At 40.4% G+C, this 18,217-nt stretch overlaps 1 protein-coding gene across 2 annotated transcripts in view; it reads right to left on the bottom strand.

Annotated features, from left to right (window-relative positions):
• LOC134555939 (vesicle-associated membrane protein 2-like) overlaps positions 1 to 18,217 on the bottom strand; it is a 59,813-nt gene continuing 41,596 nt past the window's right edge. The window contains exons 5-6 of one of the 2 annotated variants that reach the window (XR_010081527.1): positions 8,443 to 16,997; positions 1 to 3,186 (exon numbers count right to left, since the gene is read on the bottom strand). Coding sequence is in view for 1 of the 2 variants with exons in the window: in XM_063408035.1 (XP_063264105.1) it covers positions 16,981 to 16,997 (17 nt within the window). In the remaining variant the exon portion in view is untranslated. Of the gene's footprint in view, positions 3,187 to 8,276; positions 16,998 to 18,217 lie in introns of those variants that run through there. The other variant, XM_063408035.1, reaches the window with a different exon arrangement.

The following is an 18,217-nucleotide window of genomic DNA, read 5'->3' as shown; positions in this document are numbered from 1 at the left end:
AGTGTGTTGGGATAAATCCCTTTGATATAAAGAGCTTTGGCAATTTGCTCAGGAGAGTAACTAAACCAAAGAGGGCAGAAATCTGTCCCATCTTTGTGGATTATCTGGTATTTAATTGGTAAGAGCTTAAGTATGGTCCTTTACCAAATGCAGCTCTAGGGAAAGAATCCTCAACTACCTCATTTCCCAGGTGTAAAATTTCTTGAAAATTATGTGGCTGGAATATCCTTGGGATTTCTTCCTATCTGTCAGTAGCCAATAAATTTAAAATTACCGTGTGCATGGGTAGAAGCAAACAAGCAGACAAAATCAAAATTATCACATGAGCCTTTTTTACACAGAAATCCATTAAAATATAGTACTCATTACTATAATGAGACATATTCCATCCACTTGTAACATGTCATACTTCATTAGCAGTAGAGGAACTCTGGAATCCAATGCTTCTGTTGTGTAACTTCACAATAAAAAAAAATTAAACAAGTAGTTTAAGCCAGGGAATAGAAAAAAAACCCAACAAACCCAAAACAAAGCAAACCTTTACATTTCTTAAAGGGGAATGGTTAAAGGACATAAAAAGAAAGCAGGAATTAATAATCCTAAGTTATATTAGCTAATTGTTGTTCCTTAGAGGAAAGGCTGTGCTGCAGGAAAGCAAATAAACTATATTTGACAAAAATGGAGTCACTAGAACAAAACAGAAAGATGAAAGAAATCTTACCTTGCCAAAAAAGCTGAGCTGTGAGATATGCCTTTCATAGGCATTTATAAAAAGGCTGTATGGCTCATGGTTTCCTTGCGTCTGGATAGAGAATTAAGTGACCATTGTCTTTCTTTCTAGTGGGTCTAGGAAACATATCCAACCACCTTTCATTCCTTTTATCAATATGGGTCATTTACAATTATCATTTTGTTTCCCCAGCCCTGCTCTCCTAGTGTGCATTACCTGTTAGCTGTTGGTAACAACGCTGGTGGCTTTTGCTGCTTTCATTTAAGGCTGGAGGAAGCAGTGCTTAGTTAGGAGACTGATTCCCCTTGTACAGTGATAGCATTCTTGGTCTTTTTTAAGTGAATACAGTGCAAGGAAGACTTGGGGCAGCCTTGGAGTACCTCTGCATTGTAGTGGCAGCCTGTGAAGGCACATTCAAGCCAGCTTTGAAGTAGTGGCATTCCCTGGACAGGCGCAGAGCTCAGTGGATGGAAAGCCCACCCAAGGAACCAGGAGTGCTGAATCGTGGAGCCTGTCCTGCCAGAGCCTTGCTTCTGGGGAGCACACAGCATTGGGGGCGGGCTGGGCTCCACTGCACTCCTTGCAGCTGCCGCCCCCCTAACTCGTGGTGCCTTAAAGTCTGCTGAAGTGTTTCCTTATGTGTTCCTCCACTCATGGGACTGCTAGAAAGAGGAGAATTTTCCTCTGCAGAAAGACTTCACACCTTCACTGTATTGATCTCCCTGTAGCCCTATCTGGGATTCCCTCTCAAGAGTTACCTAACTCACATTAAGGGGAGGGTTAAAAGCAACAGGTGTTTTGACTAAACAGCTCATATTTAAAGACTGGGCTAACCCACTGCAGCTATGTTCTGGCCTAGTCAGAGAGGATGCTGTCCTACTCTTCAAGGCCCTTCAGAAAACATCCTGGAACCTAGTAACCAATGAATCAACTTTTCTTGTCATACGCTGCCTTACTACTGAGAAAACATCTCCTCAAGTTCCAAAATGCAATTAAAGCACATTATGTCCCTATCTATAAGCTATTACCTCACTACAAACTTGATCCTTAGAACTTGAACTGAGGTCCCTCAGAAATACAGATCAGTGCCCAAGACCAGAGACGTGGCACTTTCCGCATCATGAGGCCCTTCCACCCCACCTCAAACCGTGAGATGGAGAATCTTGCAGTTCACACCGAGTTAATGTCACATGTCAGTTACAGAAGCCAAATCTATTTGAATAAAGCTTTTCCCAGACACACATTGGATTACAGTACAATAAATTGTATAGGGAGACTATTAACAAAATATACTTGAAAATTGCACTGAGCCTGTCCGAGCACAGCCACTGCTACTGAAGTGAATGTATTCCATTGTTTCCAATTTGGGATGCCACGGCAATCCTGTAGTATCAGTCCACTGCAATCAATGTGAAACAATAGGAGAAGACCTAGTATGAGGACTTGTGTATTCCACATTTAAAAATTACATTACTATTTGCATACTTTAATAGCTTCATCTGAAACAAAGCCTCAGTTCCCTTATATAATCAAGATTTTTTTCTTTGTTGTCAATGGCATTGGTGGAGTTAAGATTTCATAATACCAAAAATATTTTACAAATAAAGCTCCAATTTTCAAAGTTTACCCTGATATATTGTGATTTCTTTTGTCTATTTTGTCAAAAAGTAGAATCAAAGTGATAATGGATTTACTACAAGGTGAAAAAGCAAAAGCATACCAAGAAATAAATTTTTTAGCTCATTGTTAAGAAAACTGAGTATGGAAGTTGAACAGTCTTGTATGTGAAGTTACACAACCAAGTTTTGATGGTCAAACTAGACACAAATCTTATTTTCAGAACCCTTTTCTCATCTCAACACCATCATTATCATAATCATGGATGATGGCCTCTGCTGCACACCAACATTTAGTCTTTTTAAAGCTTTTTGGTTTGAAATCTGGGACACAGAACTATTAATTCCTTAGTAATGGTATTGCTGTTGTTAGTATGGGCATGTCCATATCTGCTGCTGGAGTTGATTACAGTGTGAGAGCTGGGGTACCACCAGAGAAGATGGAATTGTTGTGGAGCTCTTGTTTCAAACGTGCTCCTGCAGCACAGCAAGGGGTGTGTGAGAACACTGCAGAGTTCACTGAAGAACTCTTTGTTCTCCCTTCAGTTCTACTTTACTGACTTTGGAGAAACCAGTTATTAAAAAGGAAGGTAGGGAATGTTCTTAAATGAGTCATGTTTGTTCTGGGACTGTCAGACTGCATCCATAACTGGTTCAGTAGCTCCATTCAGCTGGTGAGGTCATTCCCATGCAGCACATGACACAGGGAGCCTTTGTACAGCTGCAGGCAACATGCTTCACATTGGCTCATGACTTTGGAGATGTTCCATGAGGGGAGCAACAGGTACTTTTCCATGTTGATGCAGAGTTTTCTGATGCTTGCAAGAGCACAGAACAGGCCTAAAACACATAAGAAACTCACAGCCTTTCATTTGAAGACCAAGGTGTATTTATATTTTATACTTGTTTTTAAACAAGACTTGAAAGATTCTATTAATGACAAGCAAGACAACATGATCAACCTGAGAATGCCAAAACAGAGAATGCAATGTGTAGGAAGCAGCCCTGGAAGCATCAGGATAATGCAAAGATGTCTTGGGCAAAGTGTGCAACTTTTGTGGCTAGACACAAATCATCTGATTACTTTTTTCTATAAAGCAAGTGGGGTATTTAAGAGTTAATGAACTTACTTGACAAGTAATAGCTATTGTAGACAAGAGGGAGAACAATATTTTGTTCAGCACCATGAAACAGAGACCAGGTGGGATGAAACAGAGAGGAAGAATGAGACAGTGACAAACCCACATAGAAAAATGCAGTTCTTTTTGAAAACACTTGAGAAATTCGAAGCCTCAGCTAAAGAAACTGATGTACAAGAGATGAAAAAGAGTTCTGAAAAACTATTAAAATGAATGCCAGTTGCAGCAGAATGGCTAACCCAAGGGGTGGACAATGTGGTTTAATCCCATACAGAGAAGTTGTGACCAAATTTATTTTGCATTTGAGACTGAGTCTGACCCTCTTAGCCTATGTTGGCATCATTTGTGAAATAAATCCACAAGAGCAGTGAGGGTGACTGACAGTGCCCCTGCTGTCACAGTGCGGTGCTGCCTGCACCGACTGCCCCTGTTTGACATTCCCGGGCTGGGCACCGTGGGGCGGTCGTGGCTCTGCTCTCTGGGTGCCTCCTGACACCAGCAGAGTCACTTCAGGGAGCTGCAGCAGGCAGATGGCTGCACTGCTGGACAGCTGAAACAAAAAAACATGGGGTTTTTTGTTCTTTGTGGGTTTTCCCTCCGTTAAGGCAGGACAACATTACTTTTTAAGTATTTACTTATTTATCTATGGGAAAATAAAGTGTAAAAGACAACCTGCTTTCTGGCATTGCAGATATATAGTGATGTGCCTAACCTTGTCAGGGTATTTTAAGGTGCAGAGATGGTTCTGCAAATCTGGACAGAAACCTCCCAGAGATTGTGTTGTGGGCTGCAAAGAGAACACAATCAGGAATAGAAGCTGCTGGTTTGAGTGCACTGAGTTTTGACTCGTCCCTTGTGTCTGGGTGAAATAGGAGCAGATAGGTTATATGCTAAAGAGGTCCTTTTTAATGATTAAGTGTCTTTTGCTTCCTCTCTTTTCCAGGCTCACACCATGATGTGTTGTACAAGGCTGAAGAAGTGTTCAGACTGCACTTAAATGTGTATTAATGATCTACCCAAAGGCCATTTTTAATCAAGTCCAACCACAGGGATACCTTGTCTTAATGGCATCAGAAGACACTTCAATATCCTAGATGAGAGCTGATAAATCTACATATAGGCAAGGGAAGCCCATAATGGGCACAGCACCATGCTTATACAGCCAAGCTTGGCTTTCTCACTCCTTACAGTTTCGAGTTCTAGGCTCAGCTGCTGAAGAAGATGTGGGCTGGCTCTTTGTCTGTGTTAAAGACAGGCCTTGAGGATACTTGTGCTTACAGCTATACAAAGATGCCTTCTCCTTAACAAAGACTGTTTTATTCCATCTAGCTGCCAACCATAGGCATCCCAAAATAATAGTATTTTCAGCAGCCATTCAAAGAGAACAGAGATGCCTGAGCAGTCAAGAAATGTCTCAGCAGTAGGCAAGTTTTACTTTTGGTATAAAAAACATCTGTAGGGAGAAAAAGTCGTGCAAACTGTGAGACTTTTGTGTAAAACAAAAGACTGAAATGAAACTGTGATTGATAGGCAGTGTCTCAGGTCACCTGGATGCCATCCGGCTGGGCACTAGATGTATCAATAGGATTTGTTTTTGTAATAGAGGCAGGAGAATTTGGATCAAATTAATTGCTGAGGATATGGCTTACTATTGATTCAACAATGATAATTTTGTTGGTCCTAAACTTCAGAGGAAAGAAAAAGAGATTAAAAAACCCAGCAGGTGTAACAGGATGACTAGGATGACTGCATGGGGGTTGGAGGGTAAAGGCAGTTGTGAGAAATTCTAGTATGGTAGTGAGATATTTCAGTTTTTTTCAATATAGACACCAAAACATTTGTGCCACCACATAAAGCATTTGGAAAACCTTTACTCAGAGCAGAGAACTGAGAACTGCAATGGTCAGAAGAGATGGAACTGGCAAATGTGTATGGATGGTCTGTCAGGATGTCTAAGGAGGACAAGGGCAGTCAAACTGAAGGAAAACATCAAACAAAAGAGTAAGAACTACTATACATTGTGCCCAGACAGTAAGCAGAACAATAAAAAGAGGTTTTGAGCCAGCTCAGAAATGGAGCTCAGATCGAGTTTTCTAGAGGACTGGAGCGCACCAAGAGCGTGTGTGGTTATGAAACATGACTGATAAGCAGGTAGAAGGATGGCAAAAATAATCCAGACAGTTCCTGGTGATAAAATGATTGAACTTTGTCCCTGAAACTTGTAGGTGTCTTCAGAGGAAGACATTAAAAGGAGATTAACGTATTCTTTGCCAGGGCAATGTATGCATTGCAATTACTGGTTTACATTCCCAGATCCGCAATCACTATTAACCCCAGTGTTCCTTGGGCATGACAGTTTCAGATGCTTCCTTTCTGCATCCTATTCCAAACTGAACTGACTCACTGGACAGTCTGATCTGAGAAAAGGAATTCCTCCTTGTCTCCCTGGTTGTTTGACTCAGACTAGTGAGAAATTTTGGGTTTTCTCTCTTCTGTACCTTTCTTGGATCATTAGAAAGGAAGTTTAACAAAACCTGGATTGGTGCAGGGCTGTGTGGCGCTTGGCAACACCCCTGATCTAGGCAGCTCTTTCAGTGCACTGTCTATACGGATTATTACAGATTATATCACAGGAGCATGCACTGGATGGTGTTGGGGAGCCTTCCCAGCTCCTGCTATCACTGGACTGTGGAGCGGGTGTTTTCTAGACTGAGGGAAGATGTAAATAGCTTGATGTTATATTGTACATTTTCTAGCAAGAAGAAAAACCTGCCAGTCATTAGCTAAGTACTAGAAGTCAAATTATCAAACCCACTGACTACATACTACAGAGTAAATCTGTGTTATGCCCAACAGGATGTAGAAACACCAGGCTTTACTTGCCTTTGGGAAGCAGTCAGCCAATGGCTGTTAAATTCTAATTACACTGTTCAGATAATAAGGAAGAAGACAAGGGTGTTACTTCTGTAGAATAATTCTAAAAACTGTCTTAAAAATATAATAACTCAGTGCCAGGAAATTCCCCTTGTAAAATGTAGTGTTTATGGTTACCTTGGCATGGCAAGAGCTTTTGATGATAGCTGCCCAACCACAGGAGGTGTTACAAGGTTTTGTTCCCCTGGATCAGAAACTCTTGGGAAAGCAAAAAAAGCTGCCTTGGCTGTTAGTTACCACTGCTTTGTTGTCTTTCAGATGGAACTCAAGCAGTTTACCAACTTTTCTTCTCAGATTGCAGTTTTGACCATCTTTAGTCACGTGAGAGATTTCTTTAAAATTTTAAAACTGTCAGGAACACTTACAAGCACTTATTCATTCACTTACCTTCAGGTACTTCAGCTTACAAAGAAAAATGTACAGGCAGTCACTTCAAGGATTGTTTTGCTTTTAAATTGTCTGGTATTGACTTTCCAAAGTATGTGCATGTCCCAAGAGCTCATCACCCCACATAATTTAATGATCCCTGGGACACAGTTCTTCTTTCTGCTCCCTGAACTGCCATGAATTATGCAAATCTATCTGACCAGAATGATAGATTTTTCATGTGATCTTACTGATTCTTCCATAGCCACATAAATATCTCAATTATTTTAAACAGAAGTTCATTTTCACTTGTTTTGTCATTTGCTAGACTTCTATGTAGGCTCAAAAGTCAGCAATTGGGAATGTTTTTTTCAATAATACTGAGCTAATTACACAACCTTCCTGTAAGAGTGCTAGTGGAACACCAGCCTATTGTGTTCCCTTAATAAGCCTCACTTTGGCTTTGATCAGTTTCCTGTGTTCTTTAATATCGTGTTCACATGTACAAGTCAACATAATTCACTTTCTTGCTTCATTCTTATTTGCTATTTCACGCAGACCAGAATGTGCAGTGCATGAAATCAGTGATTGCTTTGTCTCCTTTTAGACTCAAAAGTGTCCCCGATTGATTGCCAGGTGCACTGAGTTACCAAGGACAAATCTATAGTTTTGCTAATAAAGAACCTTATTTTAAAAAGGCATCTTGACATTGCCTGGGTTTGGAGTGGGGCTAGACAATAATGTGCCATTTTTGTGTTCTGAGATAATTTTCAACAAATTTAGAGAAGCTGTTGAATAATACCCCCAATGCATTGAAGGTGTGGAGCTACCTGGGAATTACTGTGATGCTTATGCAATTTAAAATTTAGGTGTAGGCGCTAGGAAGGGGAGAAAAGCAGCTTCCAACCGTTCTCCCTTCAAAGGGCTTAATTGCTCATTAGGAATAACCATGGCAACAGTTACCATGCCCCATTAATCTATCACACAAGTGGCCAGCACCAGCTGCTTCAAGTTAATGCAGGAGAGGACCCTGCAAGAGAGTCTGTATTCCCCTAGCTGAAAATCTTTCTTTCTTCATCTAAAATCTGTCCAGTGTACACCAAATTGGTGAACTATCAGTATTTCATAGCATTGAATTCCATGAGTTCACCATGCCCTATTAAAAGGAAAACCCATGTTGTCATTAAGAAAATTAAGAATGTGGTCAAATGCACTAAATACATTTTCTCATCTGCTCCTATTCATCATTTGTTAATGTTTGTATATTTTTGTACAGGGTTCATTACTGTTTATACAACAGAACTCCTTTTTCTCTTCTCTATTACACTGTACATGTAAAAACTCAGTGTGAATTAGAAAATCTTCATTTCTAGAAGTGTCTAGTACTTAACACAGGGAATGAAAGCTGAAGCTGCTCAACTACCCTTAAACCCCTGTGTATTGGAACAGAATGGTACAAACTCAAACTTCTTAAAACAAGATTTATTGGCACAAACATACATGTTAAAATGTCTACGATATTCTTGGAAAATATGTTCACCACTTCAAAAAAATCACTGTTCACAGAAAAGTACAGTAATATCAAACTTTGTAAGTCATCACAATTTCAGCATCAAAATACATGCATTTTATCATTTATAAATGAAATTCCACTGACCTCCAGGTAAAGCACTTTAAGAAATGTCCTGGTCTCCACAACATTATTTTTTCCTCTCCAGATCATTCCAATAAGGTGCAAATGGATTGTTTTCTGTAGAGGCACAAATCACAGCTGAGCCTGTGAGGTGAGAGATGCTGTTCTCAGCACAGACTTTCAGGTCCTTTCTGAGTGTGTTACTACAGAGCTTAACACCACTGTGTGGCCTTTAAAAGAATGCAATTAGAGATTTGGTCTGGAGTCTGGGCTTTTAAAAGGGCAACTGAAAACTTATTTCTGATTATTCCCTTTACAGGAAGTAAAGCTTGAAGAATTACAAGGAAAGAGGTAGAAGAAAGGTTTTTATTTTGCACTGCCATTCCATCAGCACATGAAACAGGTATGGCATTGCCAAGGATATTTGTGAGGAGAAAGAGTAATCTCAGTAAATCCTCTTTTTTCTTTGGTGCCAGTCTAGTAACTTAACAGCCACTCAAGATTTTGTCACTGACCTCAGAAAATACATAGCTAGACTTCAGCAGATGTCCTGAATCTGATTCCATGCCTATTCCAGTTTCAGTGTCAGAGAAGCAGGCTTCACATACACACACACAGGGGAGAGAATGCTGATGTCCTCAGCATGACCATAACCTTAGACTAATGGCAACAGGAAGAAAAGAAAATTTCTTGATGTCAGTGGAAGTTCTTTGAAAAAAGGGGGTTGCACTTAATTCCACTAGATCTGAATTTGACTGTAATCAGATCAGTGCACAACAGAACAAAAAAGGAACATCATAAACCAGATGCACTTACAAAGGTGTTTCCTGCACTTTTATCAGCCTTGGTAGGGCATTGAACATACCCAATGACAGAATTTGTTGTGAAGCCATGGGCCTTGGAGATTTTCAAACCTTATCAAGACAAAACCCATGCAACCTGCTCCAACCTCACAGGAGCCCTGCTTCAAGTGGGTCATGGGAGAGGCAGCCCCGGTGGTCCCTTTTCACTCTAATTTTTTTATAATTCAAAGGAAAGGTTTTTCCTCTTCCAAATTAGAACATGGCACAGATTCCATGCCAGGCCTGGATTGAGCAAGAGCAAGGGGTTTTTTTTGTGTTAAACAGAAACCAGAAATTCCCTTATGCTTAGGCACATGTTGAAGACCCTTCCAGACCAGAGCATGCCTTGCTCCTCACTCCAGGCTGGTGAGTGTGAGACCTACAGTGCTGAACTGATTACACAAACACCTCCAGAGGCTGCTCTTCTGTGTTAAGACTCAAGCATAAGTCATTAAGGAAAATACTAATTAACTGGCTATGAACTCATTTCCTGTAATGAGCATAACAAGTTTATAATAAGAGTTCATATATTGCCAGTTAGAGGACTTTTTATGCTGCAAAACAAACTGAAGGTTACTCACAGTACATAGTGGCTGTTTCATCTCTTTTGTACTTGGAAGGAGAACATCTCACCCAAATGGCAAATGCCTGTCTACATATACAAGCACTTCCTTTAGAAAGGGGAAGGAAAAAAGAATAGAAGTTGTCAAATAAAACTTTAACCTCTACACAGTTAGTGCTTCCCCCTCAGAATTTTTGTATTTTTGCAACAGACAAATCATGTTTTTAAGTCCTGCTCTTGAGTAGGAGGTGCTAATTTCTGATCTTTCAGTGATGCTGATAAACCTAGTGTGAGTAATATTTTACCACGTGTGTGGCTGGGGGAGAGAGGATGTTTCATTTACAAAAATAATGATGTTTATCATGGCAAGTAGTGGGCTATATGTAGCATTGTGCAGACCTGTGTGTCATAGCAATATTAGCATTTTATTGTCTGGGGAAAGAGTAGATGGAACATAGATTGAAATTAGCTTTTCTAATGAGAAAAAAATTTCTTTCATCTATAGTTAAGCTTTGGAAACTAATTATTTTACTGTTTTTATAGCTGCTAATTGCTTAAATAATATGTAAATAAGTAATGGTTAAACTTTATACCCATAGACTTTACCAGAGATTTCTACTTTTAATCAGAATATTTTTTCCCTTTGGATTTCATGAAAGGCTGAACTTGCATTATTTAGTAGCTTGCTAGTGGCATGGTAGTCACACTGATCACTGAATTTTTGGTTCCAGCCAAGACTACTTTCATTAATAATGGAATTTTATCAAACTTTCAGATCAATAACATAAATATTAATAGCTAAACTTCTGGAAAAAATACACATGTGCATCTATGAATTTGTAGGTCCATTATATGCACTATCTCAATCCTTGGTCTTACAAAGAAAATAATTGCAGCTGCCATTATTTAGTTTTCTTTAAACAAACCTGTAATGTATCAGGGGGAGAAACTGATTTAATTCTTTTAAACTTTTCCTCACAAAAAGCTCAGACCACCAACATGTGTTCACATATATATGACAGGAATGTAATGGATTCAACAAAGGGATTTTTTATTTTCACCTTAGACCATTTACAGGTGGACAAGCACAGGTACTGGGGTGGATCAAGAGTAACCAAAATAATCATGCTGTGTCAAAAAGATTCCAATACTGAGCCCAAAGTGCTCTAGGATAAAATGGACATTCAGGCTGGATCTTTAGTGCCCCAGACACTCTGAAATCCTGATTTGACTGCAGTCCTTGACCCCTGCTGCAGCTGCCAGCTGCCCCATGTCTTGGGCTACAGTACCCCAAATGGTGCTCTCTGCAAAAATGCTGCACCATCCTTCCTGCACCTGTCTCCTGCATTGTCCAGAAAAAACTCTACCATCTCTCATAGTTCACTTTAAGTATTTGAATTTAATAGACAAGCACTGCTTAATTTTAATATAAAAAGGTGCTCTTACGTAAAGCCACTGATAAAAAGTAGTTGACTGAATGTTAGCAATATTTCACTAGGACCATTTCCCAATTTACGACATTGTGATTACCACAATATCCTTATTTGCTGTTTCCTCTCTTTCCAACAAAATTAACAAAATTACTGTTACAAGAATGGTAAATAAATTTAATTAAAATTCCAGTGTTACAATTTAGGGTAGTGTAGCAAAAATGCTGTTGTTTAGCCTTCTTTTGTATCACATACAAAATTTTGAACCAAATGAAGACCCAGGAGCCGTGTTCTGCCTCAGGTGTTGTCGACCAGAGAGTGGAGGTTTGGGGAGAGGTGGATGTTGTGGGGAGGAGGTTCTGCTTCAGCCAAGGCCCACCTGAGCTCTGGCTGAGAGTGACAGTGTGGCAGAGGGCAAGGAGTCAACCCAGAGGGCAGAGCAGCCCCAGTATTCTGTGTTCCAAATACACTGTGCTCCAAAACCACAACGGCTTTCTAAGAGAACTGAAAGAGACTTGAAGAATAATGGACAAGCCAGACATTGTGAGAAGAGCTGAAGAATGGAGAAGGCTTTTGCCATAATTGTCTTTGTTGTTCTCTATGATATTTTCTCTTTGAGAACAACTACTTTGCCCTTTTACACTTATAGCACATGGCTGCTTTGGTTGAATAGAGTGTTATGTGCGAACCACGAGGCTGAATTCACGTTTTGAAGTGGTTCAGGTTCTGGTTTTTGCTGTGGAGAGTTAGCAGATGTGATACACTCATGACAGAATGAGGTTACTGCAGGAGTGACTCATTGTTGAATAATCAAGTGTTTACTCCACCAAAACTGCATGTAACCAGACTGCCACAGTTTTTCTGCTTTATTCTAAGATGTAGCTTTTAAATGTCAGTGCACCAGGAAGGAAGGTAAACTCCTTGGGTGGCTCAGATCCCTTTTTATGCATGTGTTTAAAGGCAGAGAGTCTTCCCAATGGAGAAGAAAAACTACTGAGCATATCAATTGAGACATAGATTAATCAACTGAGGAAGGGAGTTAACTGAAGAGGAAAACAAAATCTTTTCCTGAAGTATTTCTGAAGTAGACCAGATGGAGAAAGAACAACTGGTGTGAGGTTCTGGTTTGGTTGTTTCATATATCCCAATCTAGGATCTCTCCTGACAGTAATGTTACCATTTGAGAGACCTTCAGCCAAAAATTTTTTTAGCTACAATTATTTTTTTTTCAAACTTTCTTCAGCCTTTTAATTTTGCTTTTAAAGAAGCTAATTTGAGGGTTCTTGTGCTTTCTCTGGCTCAAATGTGTCTTGTCTAGCAACAGGGACCTAAATCAGGTGAGGAAGAATTGGCTGGAAGAGCATCTCAGTCTTCTGATGAGACAGAGGGCCCAAAGGTTATGATCTGTTACAGGTTTAAAGTTCAGGTCAGGATGCAAATTCCGATCAGAGGCTTTGAGGCCTTTCCCTAATACTCACTGTGTACATTGGGAGGGAGCCCAGTGCCTTATATGACTGTTGCTTCAGCCCTCTTCCCTGTTTAAAGAGCAGGAGAAGCAGGGTTGAGATGTAAATCCTGGAATCATACCCAAGTGCTCCCTAGGTTAAATGACAATGTCAAGTCAAGAACTTGCTCTTAAGAGCTAAAATTCATTGTATTCAGACAAGAAGTAGTCCAGCTGCTCATAAAATTAAAGCTGGGCGAAGCCCTGTCAGAGGAGCAGTGACACAAACAGTAGAAGTTTAAAAGGTCTTGCTACTCAGACAAAAGTATAGCAGATTGAGGCTGTTCTAATTCATTCCTTGCACAGTCAATAATGTCCTGCTCTTCCATCACTGAGTGTTTATATATCACTATATAAAAAGAAAAAAGCCAAATATTTTTCTTGCCTAAACTGTTCCTGGAACTAACATCATGCAGGTTCCAACTGAATCAAAGTGCCGGCTTTAGAAATCCAACTGACTACACTTCTAAATCACTCCCTGTCTTACAGACCCTAAGTTACACTCAGAATCTTTATCAGATTCTCCCATCCTCCTTCTAATAGTATTGGATTAGGGTTGACTCTGTCGGATTGACTGTGCTGTTATGTAATCCTGTCAAGTGAAAATCAGGTCAAGTACCTCATGAGGACTTCCACACTAAGTTTTCCTGCCAAGTTCTGTGCAACACTGGTTTTGGGTTTAAAGCCACATCTGTGTTACTGCAAGTGAGCTAAATTTGAGAGAAAGTGTGACGCCCAAGCAGGACCTCAGTAACCTGTTGACAGTGGGTGCAGGCAACACTTGTTCAAGCTCAGAAGCTGATGTAGGATCACTGACAAGATCATTGAGAAGCCAGGCAGCAGCTGACCAGCTTTAACCCCTTCCTTTCAGCTGTGCTGTGTGTGAAGGGCATCTCCTGCTGCACATCCTCTGGGATGTACAAAAGTGTTCCAGAAAGCAGAGGAGGAGCTTCCTGTAAGGATGGAATATGCAGGTCTCAAACAATGTCTGATTCTGGATAAAGCTATCAAAAACATTGCTTGCAGCCAGAAAAGGCTTCAGCTTGGTCCCCAAGGTAGCAGTCAGAAAGCAATGAGGGTTTGCCAGGGAATCACTGAAAGGAAGCCCTTTGTGATGCTTTACCAGCTCAAGGGAAGAGCTGAGGCAGTAGTCAGTGGTGCAGAGCAGGAGCTGAAATTTTCATCGGTGGTGACTGAGTGAGAATGACTTAATTTTTCATGGAAAATTTACAGGCAGGCATTTGTAACTGCATGGACATTTCAAATGTAGAAGCAGTGAGTGGAAAGCAATCAATCCTGGCTTCAACACAAATAAGATCTCCAGCTGTGTTTATATAGATTGTGCTCTGCACCAGCCTGCACATATGTGATGCTGTTGCACAATCTATGACCCTGAACACTCCTGTATTACCATATTCTCCTTGCGGAAAGTTTAACCTTCTGCAAGAGCAGCTGAGCTCTGGGTCTGTGCATCAGGGAAAGACACACTTGTTCATGCTTCCTGGGCTGAATTAGAAAGGTTACGTGGCTTATCTCACCAATTACAACCAACCATCATAGCACAAGTAGTAGCAAACATTGAGCATTCACGAGCACACTGTGGGCAAACAACTTTGAAAAGTTAAACACGTTAATTTACCGTATTTTATTACCACACAGGAGGAAATAGTCTCTTCACAAACATTCTAAAACCCACTAGAAGGCAGGTTTCTTAACTTCTCCTTGAAAATTCTCACTTATATTTAGCTGTCACCCCATTAGTTACAGTTCTGAGAGAGAATGGATCCACATTCCACAAAGAGAAGTTTTATTCTCCACTCTCACCTAAAGGTCCCACTTCAATTATTAAGTGAATTGCTTGAGCTACATTAGCTGGGAGGATGTGAGCTTTGCATCCTTGTAGCACTCCCACTGCAGTTTCATTTGGCAGCTTTGTGTGTTTGTAGCTAGAGGATTCAAACTCTTTAATGTGTATTTGCAGTCGTATCAGCTGAGTATCAGTTCAGCCTCCCAGAGGAGAAGGAACATCTGCATTAAGGCTCATGATCAGCATTTCACCTTCCTGATTGCACCACCTCCAGCAAAAGCTATCTTCATGTGGTGAGTGTACTCAGTGGAGGAGCCCTGTGAGGACACCACATTCAGCACAGGTGTGGCTGGCAGGGCTCACTCCTAGCAGAGGATTCCTTCATTTCAGCTATCCAGTTGTCTTAGCAGTTTAAAAGGCTCCTGAAGTTGGATGGCTCATTCTTCTATCAGTGAAAGCTCATTTCATATACAGGCCTCAGCTGTGTCAACTCATGGAGTCAGGCCTTTCATCACTGCTATGATTTTTGTCCAGTCCATGAGGATTTTGGAATTGTTTGTGTTCTCATCCAGCTGAAGGACTGAAGTGATCAGAGCATACAGGGAGTCCAGTATCACATTAGTAATTTTGAATATTCAGCTTCATTAAACTGGGGCCACTTATGACTTAATGATGTGAAGCAGTACACGTGACTATTAAGTGATAAATATTTAGGGAAAAATGCAACTGGAACCTTTCAATTGATCATTACTTATTCTCTTTGCAAAATTCTACTTCAGCACAATTTACATATAGATTCACAGCAACAAACTGGTCAGGCTCTCAATTTTTTTAATCTAAAGCTATGTTAAGAGAGATACTCCACAGTGGGAATATTTACACTACTATTATCACTGTTTCTATTCCCTAATTAAATTGCAGACACAAAATCCCAACCCATCAAATAAATATTTTTTCAATTCTATGAATTCTTTTTAGAAATTCTGAAGGAGCTATCCTAAAAAGACCCTTTTCTGAATTTCCTGGCTCAAAATTTGATTAATTCATTTTTAGTTTGGTTAAGGATGATTAAACTATTCCCTGTTTTATAAAGAAAGAAACAAGAAATTCACAAGAGCGTACAAGAACTTTCTCTCAAGCCACAATATATAATTTCTTTTAACTATGTTCTTTTAATTTCTTTTAATTATGTTAATCATGTCAACTGTTAGCTTCAATTAATTGAGTATAATAGATATCTCAGCTGAGCACTTTACGAGGATGACACAGTAGTTCATGAACTATCCACATGCACAAATTAAAATAAATATTTTAAAGCCTATTAACACCACCACTTTGAACAGTGTTTCTGTTCCTTCTCCAGGAAAGCTTTGCTGGGCACCCTTCCCTTTCTCAGCCTCTCCCTGCTGTTCCCCCTTACCCTCTTCCTGATGTTTGAGTGATCCTGGCAGTGGGGACCATTTCTGCAAAGGGCTGCAGAGGCAGCTTCCTCCAGCAGAGCTGGCCAGCCACAGGCAGCACCAGGCTGCTCACGGGCTTTGAGTCAGGGCCTAATTGTTGGGGATTGGGCATTCGAGAGCTCCCATGGAACCTGGCCAACGGTGCCTCGAGCTGTCAGCAGGAGACTGCACCCCAGTCACTTGTGATGCTTGTATTACCATTTCTGCATTTCACTTGGCTTTTTCAGGACTGTGCTAGCTAATGCTTTTGGGCTGTAATACAGTTCTTTTTTTTTTTTTCTTTCTGGCTTTCATATTGAGGCCATCTTGGTTGTTCAGAGCACCATGAGGTGCTTTCCATAAGGAAAAAAATTAAATCCATAATAGATGAAAAACCACTCTTATTTATTTTCTGCAGACAATGTTTTTAGACTTGGATTCTACATCTAATCTCAAAAAAGCCTGTGTTTGGTTGGCTAAATTGAAGTATAGTATACATGAATACTTATAGGTATCACTCTCTTCAATGGGAGTAACAGAAGTATTTGACAATGGATTTTGCCATCCAACTTTAGGAGCTCAGATTGAGAATTTTGGTCCTAATGTTTGGTGCAACTTTAGATTTGGGTCCAATCCACCTGACAGTGTTCCTTTAAACAGGAGCTTCCCCACAGCTGCATTCTCTGATTCTGAGATGTTTTAGGATGCTTTTCATATACTACAGTTTCTGAAGGTCAGTGCGTACACATTTTAAGACACAGTGATTAGACAGTGTATGGAACTACTTGGCAGTATTTAGCTGGTACAGTTTCTTGTGGAAACAACAGAATTCCAAAATACACCACACTGAATGCTCATGGGTTATTACAAGCAAAAATCCCAAGACACTGGGAATTAAAAAGCGGAGTTCAACAAAGGAACACTGATATCGTCGATTGATATGAACAAAGTTGTGCCAAGTCTTCCTTCTTTGCTTTTTCAAGTGGAGAAATAAACTGGGAAATGAAGCAGAAGGAAAGAAAGATTAAAGAAAGGACAAAACCCAAGAGTTATTACAGAGTTGCTGTTGTGCTTTATCTACAGAAGCATGTGGTATCAGAGGATTGCAAATATCTTCAGCACCTCTTAGCTGAAGGAGCATGTTGGGCACGCAGTGTTCCTTTCTAGCACACATGGGGATGCTCCTCCTGCATCTCTGCAGGGGAATCTGGAGTAGAAAGCAGGGGAGACTGTGGCTCAAAAGGTAGAAAGGGCAAGGACTGACAGTGATGTCAGCTACTGTCCCCAGCCCCAGCAACACCTGCAAAGCCGTATGCTGTATTGCTTCCTCCAGCAGGCAGCTTGGGCCATTCCAGCACCCATGGCAGCTTGTTGCTGAGAGGAAAGGCTCAGTTTGCATCTACAGCCACCCCTCGTGGAGGGGATGATCTTGTACCCACTCCAGTCACAGACTGGAAAAGTTGTGCAGACCTTGTCTAGCAGCACTTGCATGCTTGATGTCTGTAGGATTTAAATGTATATTTGAGAGCTACGGTAAATAAATACAGCATTGAGTTAAATACACAAGGTCCTTCCTGAAGTGGCAACCTTTAGGCACTTAACAGAAGAATCAAATAGACTGGGAAAATAATTTGAACAACAAGTATGCTCAAATCTCACTGACTTGATTCACTATGGTGAGCCACAGCATGGGCTGAACAATGTGACACTCAAGTTTGTGATTAAATACCCTAAACTAAACCTAACCCATGTCAAACCTGCACTTTTTTTTTTTTTTTTTTTAACTTACCAGGACAGGCATTCAGCATTTTAAACCAGGAGTGAAACAATGTTCTTGAGTATGTTTCAGCCTAAACTTCTATGGAGGAGTTTTGAGCTATCTTGCCCATTTTTTACTTTCTTGTCAGGACTCATATAATGCTCCATGAGGAATATATACCCAGCAATTAATTCAGTGGCTGCACATCTTCTTTTGTCTGATTGCTGCACTAGGCTGCAGAACAAGGGCCAGTCTTCCTCTTGAGTACCCAGTTAACATAGTTAATATCTAACCATTTCCCATTCTTGCTATATCAGTGTTACGAAACCCTGGAATTATTCTGGGTCACTCTGGTGCCAGCATTCATAAGGCTAATAAACTGTCACATGTATCTCATTCCATTTAGTCATGTTTCCAGGTGATCCTATAAGCCTTCTTTACAGGAGCAACAGAGGA

The sequence above is a fragment of the Prinia subflava genome, chromosome 11, assembly GCF_021018805.1.
Source record: "Prinia subflava isolate CZ2003 ecotype Zambia chromosome 11, Cam_Psub_1.2, whole genome shotgun sequence".
Taxonomy (NCBI): domain Eukaryota; kingdom Metazoa; phylum Chordata; class Aves; order Passeriformes; family Cisticolidae; genus Prinia; species Prinia subflava.
The sequence above is the reverse complement of the archived record's forward strand: the minus strand, read 5'-3'. Positions and strand labels throughout refer to the sequence as shown.